Genomic DNA, 16,843 nt, shown 5'->3' on the forward strand with positions numbered 1-16,843 from the left:
ATATATGTTTAATAATATATATATATATTTATATATATATATAAATATATATATATATATATATATATATATATATATATATATATATATGTATATATATATATATATATATGTTTAATAATATATATATATATTTATATATATATATATAATTATATATATATATATATATATATATATATATATATATATATATATATATATATATATATATATATATATATATATATATATATATATATATATATATATATGTCACTTATAAATCTAAACATATATCAGGTTACTAGGTTGAAGAGGCTTTTAAATTTTTTTTTAACTTCATTTCTATTTCAACCTAAACTCTGAAAACAAACCTAATTTTAACATTTAAACATTCAAGCATTTAAACTATTTTTAAAATTTAACACAAACGTTATTCAAGATAAATAAAGTGTGTGTGAAGAAACAGATTGATATGAACACCATATGTTTTCCCTAACATATCAGGAGCTTATAGCATCACATAATCAGTGGCTTAAAAGTTTTGGCACAAATTTTTTGTCAAAATCTTTGAAACAACAAGTTTATAGCATTGCTCATAAATGAAACTTATCTTGCCAACTAAGGTTAGTTAATTGCATTAAAGGTGATATCCCAAAAGAACACAAACCAACCCCAACAAACATGTTAAATAACACTTTGCAGCAAGAATATTTAACGAGTGACTTAAAAGCAACTAGTATGTTCTATATGGTTGAAAAATAGATGACTAAATTTTTCACAAAAAGAAAATTAAGACGGTCGTGCTGTAGACACAATGAAGCAATTTAGTTGTTTTTCAAAAGATCAATCATAAATCAACTTGCAAAGTGCAAAAAATATGGTCCAAATGTTTCAGTAGGACATTGAGTCTATTATTTAGAATGTTATTTTTTGTATAAGTTTTGCCTGAAATTGTTAGGCTAAAGTCAGAATTTAAAGTAAACTTGTTTAGGATAACTTTGAGCACTATATATAGTTTTAATATTTTAATATTAAAACTTTCTGTAGTGCTTAAATTTATCTTAATCAAGTTTAATTCTTACTTTGTTTCAGAAGTAAGCTAATCCCCATTAAAATCAGAATATAAAGGGTATTTATTGCATAGTATTAATCAAAATTAAAACTTTTTCAGTAAGTCTGAGAATTAAATTAGAAATTGAAAAAAAATATAACAGTGATAAAATTAGCAGTTTTATTGGTGTTATTTTAAACTAGGCCATATTAATGAGTGAAAACAGTCTCAGGTAATAATAATAGTTCAATTATCTCAGATTTTTTGGGGACTAAACCCATTATACAAATAAAAAATATGAAAAAGTAATTGTTTGTAATTTTGGTTATCTAAATATTATTACTCCAACTTATCTTTAATCTTTAACGTTTGACGTCATTTTTAGGTAGAACTACTTAAAAATGACTCACTTCGATTACCTGTTTTTTTTTTAATAAAAAGTTAAATTTGATTTGTTTTTAAAAAGTATTCAGTTTTATTTGTAAAGTTGGTAAAGTTACATAGCAACTGATAAATAAAAAGATCAAATGATATAAGGCTTATTCTGCATGTGTTATTCTTTACAATTATATTTTACAATTATATTATACAATTATATAGACAATTATGTCTTACAATTATATTTTAGTTTTCTTTCCTGCTTCAACCATAGCTGCTTTTATGTCTTGATCTTCAATTTTCTGTTGAATGTGTTACAAATGATTGATAGGATTAATATCAGGAATTTTACAGACTATTCCATCACATTTAAAATCATTCTTTAAAACACAAGCTTGTTTCTTATTCTAAATTTACAAGCTGTCTATATACAAATTGGCTTTCATTATTGGTTTAATGAAAGTAAATTTTCCAGCTTTTTGCCAAGCTGTAAATCTTTACATCATGCATTTAAATCTCTTTTGACTTCGCCATTGAAAAAAACATCAATGGCAGCAGATATTTAGTTTTTATGATTTTATTCAGCAATATCAGTTGTTAATAAAATTATTTTTTTACATGTAACCATTTTATTGTAAAGTTCCAACATTAAAAGGAGAGCAGAGAGGTGGTTAAGGGGTTATTAGTTTTATAACTTTTTCCGTAGTGGAGTTTATCAGAATCCTGACAGTGTAAAAGTTTAACTAAAGCTTTCACATAAATGACAAATGCATGACAAAACCCTTGTTGCTTTTAGAACATTCAAGCTATTTTTAGAAATAGGTTTTGAAAAACTCTCACCTTTTCCCTAATTTATGCTCCCCTTTATTTATTGGACACACAAGAGAGTTGTTTTTATTAAAAGTAAAACCGATTTTAAAAGGAGCTAATATCAAAATACTAATAAAATGCAAATAAGTGTAAATATGACAAATATTTCCTAAAATATATATTTTTTTCTTTTTCTTTTTAAACATCTTTTGCTTCCAACAAGGTTGCAAGCAACCACTATTAGAGTTAAAAGTTACTGGAAGAGAAAAGATGAAGATATCGATTGAGAGACGATATAAAAGAATACTAATTATGTGAACCACGAAAGCAAAATGAAGGTAGTGAATTCCAAAGAACTGATGTTCGCGGAAAAAACTAGAGAAATAAGAGTTTTTAGAGCACTTAAGAACAGTCACAGAAAAAAGATGAGACTTAATTGAATGACTAGTAACATAAGAATGATTTTTAATAGATGGCACAAGAGGTGGTAGCTCTCTAGAACAGTACCAATTGTTGTATTTTTCAAAAAAGAGAAAGAGAAGCAACAATATGATGATGTGAAAATAGTTGGAGGTTGACTGCAAGAGCAGGTCCAACTATGTTTACAATGCATTTTTGCACCAAGTCTAAAAGAGAAAGGGCATCATTAGAGTATCCGCCCCAGATATGGTAGAAGTATTCCATACAAGGCTGGATTTGAGATTTATAGAGATATAGAGAATCCGTAGTTAGAAAGCGTCGAGCTCAATATGCAACCTTAGCAGATGCTAATTTTGCAGCGAATTGATATATGGTTTTTAAGAAAGATCAAAAGTAAGAGTTAATCCTAGAAGATAGATGACTCATCGAGTACATTACCTGAATTAAAGTTCTGAATTAAAGTTCACCAGCTACTGTGAGCCCCATGCTGTAGCAAAAGTAAGATTCTTTTCAGGCTCAAATGCCCCCTTCAAGCAATCAGAGAATGTTGGCTTCTTATCATGACAAGAATAAATGGTAGCATAATCAGCAAACAATGCCACCTTAGATGTGAGAGTATCTGGAAGATTGTTAATGTAAATTAAAGAGTATAGGGCCAAGGATTGAACCTTAAGGAACCCCTGAAGTTACAGGATATGAAGGTGAGTGCTGTCCATCGAGGACAACTTTTATACTACGATTGGAAAGGAAGGATTTATTATTCTTAAAATTATTACCAGATACACCGTGAGAAGAAATCTTATGAAGAAGACCAGCATGTCGAACTTTATCAAAAGTTATAAAAATGTCAAGATAGATGGCCTTATCTTCCCCACCTTTATCTTATGTACGATAAACACTCTTGATTAATATGATTAATATATATATATATATATATATATATATATATATATATATATATATATATATATATATATATATATATATATATATATATATATATATATATATATATATATATATATGTATATATATATATATATATTTATTTATATATATATATATATATATATATATATACATATATATATATATTTATATATATGTATATATATGTGTGTATATATATATACACATATATATATACATGTATATATACATATATATGTATATATATATATATATATATATATATATTTATATATGTATATACATATATATATATATGTATATATATATATGTTAATTATGTTAGTGTATTTTACAAATAGAGTGCTCAATGTTCTTAAAGAACAAAGCAATAATAAATTAGTAAAAAACACTTATCTAAATTTTTTCTTCAACTTTAAGTTTCACCATTGCTGGATCATCAGGAAGACTCTTCCTGATCATCCAGAAATGGTGAACTTAAAGTTGAAGAAAAAAGTTAGATAAGTGTTTTTTACTAATTTACATATATATATTTTAGATAAGTGTTTTTTACTAATTTACATATATATATATATATATATATATATATATATATATATATATATATATATATATATATATATATATATATATATATATATATATATATATATATACATACATATATATGTATATATATACATATATATGTATATATACATATATATGTATATATACATATATATGTATATATACTTTTATATAAAAACTAAAAATTTTTAATTTTGACCCCCTTCTTTCATTTTTTTATTTTTTAATTTTTCACAAAAAAGACTAAAAACATTTTTTTTTAATCAATTATGTTCACATTTTTAACAATTTTCTTGTTTAGTTTACTTTAATATAACCTAATGACATGTTATTTTTAAAAAAGTATATTTCTCCTTATCTCATATGACCTTCTTAAAACCCTTCTTGAAGTGTTTTCCCTAAAATAATCCCTAATCAACTTACATATATCTATAAATATATTAAAGTTCATATTTTTAGATAGTTTTATATACAGTTGTTTATACTAAAACCAAATAAAAATAAGATGTTGCTTGGTTTTGTTCCAACTAAATCAGTTAAAGGAGCACTGAATTTTTAAAGAGGAAGTTGTGGAAAGTCTAAATTAGGTTCCCAGCTTTCTCTTACATTTTTAAGAATTATTATAGCAGTTTTAGCTTTATCACGATCAGACTCTTTATTAGAAAATAGTGAGAAAGGATACATTTCTTTAGTTAAATACCGAAGATGCCAATTAAATGTTTCCAGGGCAGTTTTTTTTTATAAAAAATTTCTTTGTAGAAATCCAAGACATTTGGAAGGCATATGTTGTACATTTACACATAAGATAGCATTGTAAATTTACAAAACCGTGATTTTCTCTATATAAACTTTTTTATCTTTTTTAGCTTTATTTCTTTTTATCTTCTACTATAATTAAAAAAATTATAAATTGGTATGTTTAATTAATTATAATGGGAAAAAAAATTAAAAGTATTCATTTTGTGGAGAAAATAGAATTAGCCTTACTTACGTTATATAAAAAAAAATACCGAAAGTATTTTGTTTTTACATTTAATGTATAGTATTGCTTCCTGATTTTTTAAAGACTTCAAGTATGCGACTTGATACATTAGTCACAAGATTTTGGATAGTGTCATAGATATTCCATTTCAAGCTTCTCTGATAGAGTTTTCAATTTCTATGTGGATTCCAATTGCTTACAATTTTATAAACCTTCCAGAAAGTATTCCCCATAGATTTTCTATTGTTTTAGACCTGGACTTCATGCGGTCTATTCAATTACGTGAATATTTTTTCCCTAAACTAAGTTTTTGTAAAATTTGAATTAGGGACGGCAACATTTTTTTTTGGAAATTGAAATTTTCACCCATCAATTCTTCACCATGTTCAAGTAAACTAATTTCTAGTATGTCAAAATTTCTAATAAGTCAATGCAGTCCTCTGAATTCATTTTTGTTTAAATCCATGCCAGTATAAGTTTTCCAACAAAGGAAAAGGTCCCCTAAACCAAACATTTCCACCACCAAAGTTACGACTCAGCTGAGTTTCTTCCCCTTTTGAAAGTTCATGCTAGTAATATTGAAAGCTATCAGGACCATCTAGAACGAAATTTTTTTCATCGCTAAAGAGAACTTGATGCTACTCTTCCTGCCAAGACATGTGTTATTTGGCAAATTGTAATCTAGTTTCTTCATGACAAACAGTGTATTTTGGTTTACATTTTTTACAAACTGTGTTTGGATCTTCATGTAAGATTTGTCCCACACGTTGAGCAGCTACAGGTAATTGTAAATTAGCACAATTCGTGATGCATTCGTCATGTGCAGAGCAACAGCATGACGTACATTAGCTCGTTTAGTACAATTATCAATTTTACACTTGCCACCACTTTCCTTATAAGTTCTACAATTAAATTGCGTTACATTTGATAAAACCATAAAATGTATAATACTTGATATTTGTGATAACGAATAGAATTAGCCTCATCAATAATTATTTTCAGTTTACTTCCATATTTTAGGATAATTATCAGGTGATTTTTTCACCCATTTGCGAATTTATTATTATTATTTGTAAGTTAAGCAAAGACTGTGAAATCAGTGCTCATAAAGTTTTCAACATTTGGTTTATAATACCTGAATTTGAAAATGAAAAAATAGCTGTAATCAAAGCATACAAAGTTACAGGCATATCTAATCAGGGAAATGCCGAAAAGAAAATTTAAAGATCTTCAAAAGTGCTTAATAATTACCTCAAGATAGGCATTAGTTATAAGGTATAATTATAGAGGCTAATTCTATTCGTTATTGCAAATATCAAGTATTATACATTTTATGGTTTTATCAAGTGCACCGCAATTTAATTATGCTATATTATAATTTAAAAAGTTGTTGTTTATAACTATAATAATGTATTTTTGGATACAAAAAATGCATCACACAAATTTGCTAACAGATTGACAAATTGTTGGATTAGAATATGGTGAGGCTAATTCTATTTTCTTCAGTGTATTGTTGCTGTTGCCTGACATTTTCCAGTTGTATTGGGAATTCTGGACACACAAAAATTTTCCTTCAAGTGCATTTGGTTTTCCTGTTACTACATGGATAACAGATGCTAAAGTATTAGGTTACAATTTGGATGAAACATCTCAAAAAGCACAACAAGTTTCCAATGACATTGACACGTACTCTTACCTTTACTTGGGTTCAAAGTTGTTATCTAAGGTAGATAATAAAATAGAACGCTTGGCTATTGTAGTAACAGGAAAACCAAATGCACTTGAAGGAAAATTTTTCCATCTCAAACATCTCAAAAAGCACAGCTAAAATGATCCCATCTTTTTCTGATTCAACCTATTAGCAATTAAAGAAACTTTAGGTTTTTCTTATATTCTAATTTTTTTTTTTTGTCTAATAATAGCACATTTTTCTTTATAGTTGGAAATTTTGTCTTTATTATCGATATCTGGCATGACATTAGATCTATATTTTTTAATTTTATTTTCCTGGTTTCTTTTTTCAACAGCTTTCATCTTCTGTAATTCCATTTGCTCCTTTCTTTTTACTTAGCATAACTCCTATCTAATGAATCCAAAAATTGTTTTTTTAATTAATGCTGAGAAATAATTTAAATCTGATATTGATGTCACCAAAGGGTTTTTTTATAATCAAATAGTATAAAATAAAATCTTCTGAATTCGATGCTGCAATATCAAGCAGAGATGACGACTTATTAGTAAAGCTCAGAAGTTGAGCATACGGCTCGACCTATATTTTTAAATAAATATATTTTTTAAAATACTTTTTTAATCTAGTTCTTTCCGAAATGTATCAGATGTAGTATTATTCAAACAGCATTTTTTTTCTGTTTTGTTTGAATTCCTGCCATTTTCCAAAATACATTCAAATCAAATCAAACAATCAAATTAAACAGTTTCAAATCAAACCTTGTAAGATATAGATAATGGCATAAAACCTCTCCATTAGGTAATTGACTAAATATCTTTGCTTTGTTGGTAGGTAATAATTTCCTTACAATTTTATCAAGCATCTCATCATTTTTTCTCAATTTATATTGCTCATAATAGATTGAGTGTATTACATATATATGCTATTATACCTATAGATATAAAAGTTTACTTACAAATTATATAAATATAAAATTTTTTACAAAAAAACAACTGCAATCATAGTAAAAATTTTGCTGTTCTCAAACTTTGAATATACTTTTAATTATTTGATAATTCTTGATGAAATGAAAAAATAATTCTTAAGTTAAATGTGTTACCTATATTTACGAGTATCATCTGATACATAGTGTCAAAAATTAATGGCATTATTTTAATTGAATTGTATAGATTTTTTTTAGCTAACATCGTTTTCCTGAGGATATATATATATATATATATATATATATATATATATATATATATATATATATATATATATATATATATATATATATATATATATATTTATATTTAGCCACTGCTGTAAATTGGGTTACTACATCTGGATACTTATATTTGAAAACAAATTTTTTATACCTGGGCGGATTGGTAACTGGTTCATTGAATTTCAGAGCGAAATCAATTGGTACTTCAGTAACTATTGGTAAGAGAACTTTCTTAAAAATAAAGCTATTGTAAATTTATTCTTTCTTAAAAAATTAACTATTTTGTTTTAAATTTTTTTTTAATTTAAATTCAGTCCTAACATGGCTGCAAGCAACCACTAGTAAGTTAGGAGTTACTAGAAAACAAAGATTAGAATTAAAGAGCAAGAAAATGGTTAACAGAAGACTTGAAAGGTTGTAGGTTGTACGAGTCAGAAAAACATGAGAAGGAAAGGGAGTTCCAAATGCTTAAAATGCAGGAAAAAAACTAGACGAATACAAGTTTTTTGAGTAAACAGGGACAGATACAGTAAAAAAATATGATTTTGTTGAAAGTGAGTTTTGATTAACAGAACTAGAGATAATAGCTCCTTTGAGCAATGACTATGATAGTATTTGTAGAGGAAAAAAAAAAGCAGCTTTACGACGATGTTAAAGCGGCTCAAGTTTTGCAACAACGCAGGTCCGACTAGGTTTACAATGGAATTTTGGAACTTGTCTAAAAGAGAAAGACTATCATTAGAAGGACTAGCCCAAATATGACTAATGTATTCGATACTTGGACAAATAAGAGATTTGTAGAATTAGAGAATAAAGTCAGGAGTTAGAAAAAAGCAAGCACAATATAGGGAAGCAACCTAGCAATTTTAAAGTTAGCAGATGCTAACTTTAAAATCGATATTTTGCATGGTTTTTATGAGAAGTTAATAGTGAAAAATAATCCAAAAAGAATTCAGAGAGAGGGTTGCCATTCATTAATATAAGAATGTTGACAGTATTATGATAGTTGTTTGTAGTAAATAACTGATTTTACTGGTGTTAAAATTAACAAGCCACCGCATGTCTGAATCTGTTACAAAAGTAAGATCAGATTCAAGATCTGTCTGTTCTATGCTATCGAAATTCATAGATATTCAAGCTATCGAAATTCATAGATATTCAATATGGAAATTCATATATATTCATATCGAAATTCATATTGAATATTCATATCGAAAATATTCATATCGAAATTCATAGATATTCATCGAAATTCATAGATATTCATCGAAATTCATAGATATTCAATGCTATCGAAATTCATAGATATTCAGGATCTACCTGTTCTATGCTATCGAAAAGATAATATTTTTTGGTCGAGACAGGAGAATTAAGTTAAGTCATCAGTAATTAGAGCCACTTAAGATGTAAGTTTGTCAGGAAGATCATTAATGTATATAAGAAACAATACAGTACCAAGGATAGAACCTTGAGTTACCCAAAAATTAGACATAATAAAGAGTGTTGGCCTTCAAGGATGATATTAATAGTTAAAAAATAATAATTTAATTATCTCAAAAACTAAATATATTCACCTATATACAACTATACACCAAAAGTTTTTAAGAAATCTCCTGCTTGGAGTGAAGATTATATTTCTGTCACAGATCCTACGACCTTTCCCTTTTTCCCAAAGTTTTTTTTTTTAAAAGATTTGTGAATGTCTTTTAACCTTTACTTTTAACATTTCATTTGCAGATGAAGCCTTTAAAATTGTTATAAATAATAGAATACAGTTTCAATTCTTTTTTTAAAAGGCATTCTTTTAAAAGTCTTATATAGTATTTATATCAATTTAGACGAGTTAAGGACCAACATGTAGCATCACAACTCAAAGAATTATTGCAAAATATGATAAAGATAGTTGATTTCTGACAGAACCTACCAGCTTTCAAAAAGCCATCATTTATGAGCTATCTGTCCGTAAAATAAACAATCGAAGAGTAAATTGTAATAAAGGTTTTATTTTTCTGCTATATCACAAACCTTTTTCCTTTTTAGAAAGTAATCAAACAGATAATCTAATGCTGATTTTCAATAATGAGATCTGAAGAAGAAACAGCTGAATTTAAGTTTCACAAAAATTAATTATTTTGTTTAAAATTTTTTTATTTTATTTAAATTCACTCCTTAAACAGCTGCAAGCAACCAATGTTAGTACTTTTAGGAAGAAAAAAAAAGTGCAGTTAAATGTTAAAGCAGCTCAAGCTTTGCAGCAACACAGGTCCAACTACGTTTACAATGGGTTTTTGGGCCTTGTGTAAAAGAGAAAGACTATCATTAGAAACACCAGTCCAAATATGACAAATCTATTTCATACTGGGACAAATACGAGATTTGTAGAGTTAGAGAATAGAGTCAGGAGTACGAAAATAGCGAGCAAAATAAAGGGATGCATCTTTAGCAGATGCTAACTTTACAATCGATACTTTGCATGGTTGTTATGAGAGGTTAGTAGTGAAAAATAATCCAAAAATTAGAGGGTTGCCATTCATTAATATAGGAATGTTGACAATATTGTGATAGTTGTTTGTAGTAAATAACTAATTTTGCTAGTGTTAAAATTCACAAGCCGCTGCATGTCCCAGTCTGTTACAAAGGTTAAATCAGATTTAAGCTCTGCTACTTGTTCCTTGAAAAATCAGGAAAGTTACTTATCTTTTTGGGTCAGGGAAATCTTTCATTTAGAATCTGTTTAAACCCTGATTGATGTTTAAGTGTTTCCAAGCCAAGGATGTGACTAGTTTTTGTGAATCAAAGAATAGTACTTATCAATAATGAGATCTGAAGAAGAAACAGCCGAATTTAAGTCTTACAAAATACAAGTGAGTTTGGTAAATTTTGCAAAAAGTAAGATTCATCTGATAGAAAGTTACTTCAAAGACCACAAATGTTTGTGAAAGATATATTAAAACAGTTAGGTGGTAGTGATGGTTTTTTATATTTAATATTTTAGGTTACTTTGCGCGTGGTTTTAGTTTAAAAAGAACTTGACTCATTTATAGAGCACAGCATCTCAAGCAAGAACCTATTCACAGCATCTATTATATCACTATAGAGCACAGCATCTCAAGCAAGAAGCTATTCACAGTATCTATTATATCACTATAGAGCACAGCATCTCAAGCAAGAAGCTATTCACAGTATCTATTGAAGTGATAAACATATTAGTAAATATTTTAATATTATAGCATCTATATCACTATAGAGCACAGCATCTCAAACAAGAAGCTATTCAAAGCACAGCATCTCGAGCAAGAAGCTACTCACAGCACAGCATCTCAAGCAAAAAGCTATTCACAACAAAGCATCTCAAGCAAAAAGCTATTCACAGCACAGTATCTCAATCAAGAAGCTATTAAGTTGTCTAAGTCCTGCTAATTAACCTAAAGTTGTAATTTAGGGCTCCTTATGTGGCCTCGAAAATGCACATTAAAAACATTAACAGGGACCACAATCTATGGACAACATGGCTCTGTTAAGTCTTTGTTTTTTTTTTAAGTTTTACGTAATATCAAGAAAGACATTAAAAGTTCAATGCTCAATTAGGTTATTGTGAGATTACCAACATATTTAAAGAAAACTATGAAAAATATTGTTCTTTATATACAGTTAGAAATATTTAATTTGAAAAAATATTAGTATTTACAGAGCTATTATATAACCTATGCTGACAGCTACAGATTAACTCACATAATTAAAACGATGTAAGAAATAATTTTTATTGATAGAAAGAATTTTAAAGTATTAAATAAAGTAAAATGATTTTTATCATGACAAAGATCTAGTTAAATGACTTAATTATAAAAAGTTTTATTTTTGCTTTGTTATACTGATTTTTTGAGGTGGCAGTGAGAGTGTTGGCACTTGCATTTTTATACTAATATTGCAAGGTAGTGGTGGAGTATTAGTATTTACTTTGTTATACTGGTATTGCAAGGTGGGAGTGGGTGTGGCACTCTTCACTGTGACTAATGCTTAGGTTGGTATCTGAGGTTTTAATTTTAACAGATTATGTGTGTATAACATTTACCCAAGCTAATTATACAAACAAGCAAACTTCCAGTCTCCATTAATAGGCACACTGATTGATCAAAACAAAAGTTTTAACAAAATATTGTTCAACCAACACTCTTGTACAGTTAAAGCATGCATAGTAGAAAAAAAACATAGGTTTGTTGTCCAGGCCTGCTTGATTACCAGATTTGAATCTAATTGAATCTTTATAGACTTGGATAAAGAACTAGTCAACGTTCAAATAAGATTCATAAATTGACTAAAGAAAGAACAATGGAATATTTTAAATATCAGTCATATGTTGCACCAATTTTGGTATACAGTAGTTTTTTACTTATAATTTTTGTTATTATGTTGAATAACAACTTTATATGAATTTGTATGGTTTAGTATATCAAGTTACAAGTTTGTTTAAAAGATAACTTTCTTTCAAACCACACTTTAATGTGCTTTAAATATGATTCTTAAATTTTAAATTGCTGTTAATGTGTGTCCTGAGAGTTACATATTAAAATTAACAACAAAATTAGGAACAGATAGTAAAATTTATTTGAATAGAACTAAATCTGAGTTAGTAAAATCATTTTTTTAAATGTTTATCAATGAGGATTTTAAAATTGGTAGAATTTTTAACGGTTCTATTTTTATATGATAGATCTTTATAGAGTTTTGCACCCATATAATAAATTCCTTGTTTGCAAGATCACACACGAGTAAAGAATTTTTGTTTCTAGTTCTATTTTTATGAGCCTTAATCATAAAACATTAACAAAAAGGAAACTTTTCATAGAGACATTTTTTTACTAAAGATATGTACATAACTGACCATTATTTTAACAAATAATTGTAATTTATGTACCTATCCTTATACTATATGACAGTGTTTGCTCATCTTTCAATTAATTTAAACAACACATGCTGTGTTTCCATAAAAGTAAGGTTGACAAGGCTGTTAAAAGATAAAAGTGGCAAAATCATCAATTGAGATTTATTTATTTTTATAATCTTTCTTTTTATAAACTTTTCGTAATTTTTGTCGTTACGATCCATTGACCACTTTCTCAAGCTTTTTTTGGTCGTCCAAAAACATGCAATCTTCTTTTCTGGTTGGAAATGATTTAGTTTTATCTTTCATTATTATGTCATTAACATCTGAAGGAGAAATGTCAAAAAGATTATGCATTTCTTCTCAAAATTCTATGCATGATTTTTTATACCCAGACTTTATTTCTGTTTATTTGTAATCTACTTCGCGATTTTTCAATTACATAATGTTATTTCTATAAGATATATGTATAAGTTAAAAAGTAAATTTAGGTACTAGCATTTTATCATATTTATACCAATATTATATCCGTCAAAATTAGAAATTAAAAGTATTATTTATACCTTATTTGTTTATGATACAATGTTTGAATTTGAGCCTTTTCTCATATATTAATTTATATTACTAATATATTACTAAGTAATATTACCATTATATTACTAAGGCTTTAATAACACACACTAAGCCGTTCTCTTTCGTCTGACAACCACCAGATTTGTTACATTTAGGCGTAAAAAAAATTTAGAAAAGGTGCAGGCAACAACGTGCTTAAGTCTAGCAGATTTAGATATTGATGTCATAAAGTATTTTCTATAATGAAGATATCCAAGCACTTCTCCTTTTGTTGGCAGCATATTATCGGGTAGCTTTTCAATGGTTTTTTCTACCAAAAAAACTTTTTTTGATCTTTTTTGAGACAGCATATATTTTTCCAAATTCTAGACAATAGTAAGTGAAATGTTTAATAAAAAATTACTTATATAAGTTTACAATGTCCCTTGAGATATAAATTAAAATCTTGTGTGAACAAAACCTTGAGTTATACATAAGGTAAAACTAGTAATAAACCTATTTTATTGTAAGATTTTTTACATTTAAGATTTCCAAATGAGTATTTTTTGATACATTATGAGTTTAATTTATTAAGTTGTCTTGAACAAGTTACGTAAAATAATAGCGTAAACAATACTTTTCACTAAAACAAGGATGTTAAAGAGAGAAAGAAAATGTTAAAAATTTCAGTAGATTGGAGGAAGTAGTAAATTCAACTTTGAAACAAATGTTTATAATTTTCTCCATGTACTCATCAAAATGCACCAGAAATCAAATAATGACCTTTGAAAATCAAAAATTTTGCGGAAATGGCAACAATTTTGCAAATGGCATATATATTTATATACTACTCTCGGAATTAGAAAAAATGAGTTCGGCAATAATTTGCCGTCCTCAATCTTTTTGAGGTCGGCATCAGGTCCACAAAAATTATTTGATACAAAGGTCAAACCATAAAACATAGAAACGAGGTTGGCAATTTTTTGCCGACCTCAGGTCAGCAGTTAGGTTGGCATTGGCAAATGCTGACCCTAATTCCGAGGGTTGTATATATATATATATATATATATATATATATATATATATATATATATATATATATATATATATATATATATATATATATATATATATATATATATATATATACATTGTATATCTACTATAGGGTATATCAATCAGCATTTGCTTACTAGTTTTGCTTATTTTCATAGCTAACGGCTATAGATTCCCCGAAAAGGAGGCTGTTTTATTGTGACAAAAGAAATGTTGTTTAAACACACATTTACTTTTTATTTTATTCTTTTTCAGTTGAAATGTTTTATGAGTAGTTATTATTAATTCTACTACTGCCACATTAGTAGCAGTATTAGTAGTTTATAATATATATATATATATATATATATATATATATATATATATATATATATATATATATATATATATATATATATATATATATATATATATCAGGGATAATCTTTTTTTCTGAATATTTCCAGAATTTCGGATAATTTACTCAACTTTTAGTATTTCCGGATATCTAAAACTTTTTCCATACATACAAGTTTAGGTGTACTTTTTTGTAATGTATTTGTTTTTCAAGTTTTTTCACTCATCACTCATACAAAAATTAAAAAAAGTTTAGAAAAAAGTTAGAAATAACTCAGCTAAAGCAAAGTTAATAGGAAAATATGGGAAAATGTATTCCGAACTTTTTCCGAACATTTTACCCAAACAATATTCCAGATTTTCAAAATATGAATTGGATGATCTATGATATATATGTATAATAGAAATATTAAATCATAATTATATTATTAGTTATTAGAATTATTAATTATTTTATTTATTTTTAGTAATTTCAGTCGATCAAACATCATACACGCAACGAATTAGTTCTGGATATACTACTTTTGACTTAACTGCTTCTACCCAGTATACTGTAGGACAAACATACACGGTAAGCAAAAAAAACTCTTATAAAATTTTCTAATTTTATTAGTTTTGAAATTTTTTTGTAAAGTATTTAGGTTTTTTTTAATAATTCCAAATTTAACCTTTATCAAATTGTTCATCATTATTGTCTATGACTAAGACAAAGAATGAATTCTGTTGGTGTAGAATTTTTTGGAACTTTTTGGATCAATGCTTCATTTTATTATGCAAGCTGTTGTTTAATAATTGAAGCAAACAGTAATCTGTTGACTCGTCTGGTCTGGCAAGTGATTTAATGTACAAACACTTCCCAGAAAAGCTCGAATAATTTTTGCCGCATTGATTTTGTAATGTGAAACAGAACATGGTTATGAAGGAAGTAAACTTGTAAAGTTGTGTCTATGGCATTTTTTTTTAAAAGTTTTATTTGAAGCTTGTCAATTTTATCTCTGTCTTTTTAAATGAATGCATCAGTTGATTGATGCCATAATGGATGCATCTAAGTTTTGTTGCTGACCGTACGTAATTTTTGATTGCTTTTGAGTAGCTGTTTTAAATGTGCCAACTCAAATTTAATTTCTTTGCCACCTAAAAGCTAAAAAATAAATTTTACTGACCATCATGTATGTTTATGTAATTTTGATAAAGCAGAATCTTTTATGATGCTTTTAAGTTCTTAAGACAAATCTATTTACTACTTTGTATACTTGTTAAATGTGAACTAAATATAAAAAGCTTTAACATCAAATAGGCAGTAAGGAGCAATGTTGATGATTCTTTAACCGAAATGACATGTAAAGTCAGAGAGTGTTTTATCTATTGATATTAATGACATACAAGTAGTTAGCATGAAAAAAAAAAGTTCTTTTTTTATGTTATGGCAGCAGATTTTAAGTTAGTAGAAAATCACTTTTTAATTTTTTTTTTATTTTACACAGTGTTTCATCAATAAGAAATTATCAGAATACTGACATCTTCAAATGGTGGGTCTTTGTTATATTTTAAACCTGTTTTTGCCTTAATTGGCTTTTAAATTTCAAAACAAGACTTACATCAAATGGAAATTGTATTTTCAATGAAACGTTGAAAGTTTGATAGCAGGAGACATGAATTTATAATTTAAGTGAATGATGGAAGATATATATAAGTTACATATGACTGCTACTGAAAGTATATAAAATATAAAACAATCGTTTTTAGGGAAGATTCTTTATAACAAGTCTACTGAAAATATTCAAAATTTGTTATTAATGTAACAAGTATTGGTGTAACAATACTTTTGAACAATTTTAGTACTGAAGTAATTATCCCAACTCTCTGTGATACAACCCCATGAAAGAAAAAGGACCCATCATGATGGATTAGAAATTTAGGAAATTAAATGTGAACACAAGTCAGCGCTCACCTTTAATTATCTATTTTTCATGTAAAAAAGTTGACAACTAATA

General features: G+C 27.0%; 1 protein-coding gene across 3 annotated transcripts in view; it reads left to right on the plus strand.

Annotated features, from left to right (window-relative positions):
- Positions 1 to 16,843, plus strand: part of LOC136080745 (fibrillin-2-like) — a 169,438-nt gene that overhangs the window by 74,712 nt on the left and 77,883 nt on the right. For all 3 annotated transcript variants that reach the window (XM_065797793.1, XM_065797792.1, XM_065797794.1), the window contains exons 7-8: positions 8,113 to 8,241; positions 15,317 to 15,420. In XM_065797793.1, the coding sequence (XP_065653865.1) occupies positions 8,113 to 8,241; positions 15,317 to 15,420 (233 nt within the window). The remainder of the gene's footprint in view (positions 1 to 8,112; positions 8,242 to 15,316; positions 15,421 to 16,843) is intronic.

Source organism: Hydra vulgaris, chromosome 05 (assembly GCF_038396675.1).
Source record: "Hydra vulgaris chromosome 05, alternate assembly HydraT2T_AEP".
NCBI classification, from domain to species: Eukaryota; Metazoa; Cnidaria; class Hydrozoa; order Anthoathecata; family Hydridae; genus Hydra; species Hydra vulgaris.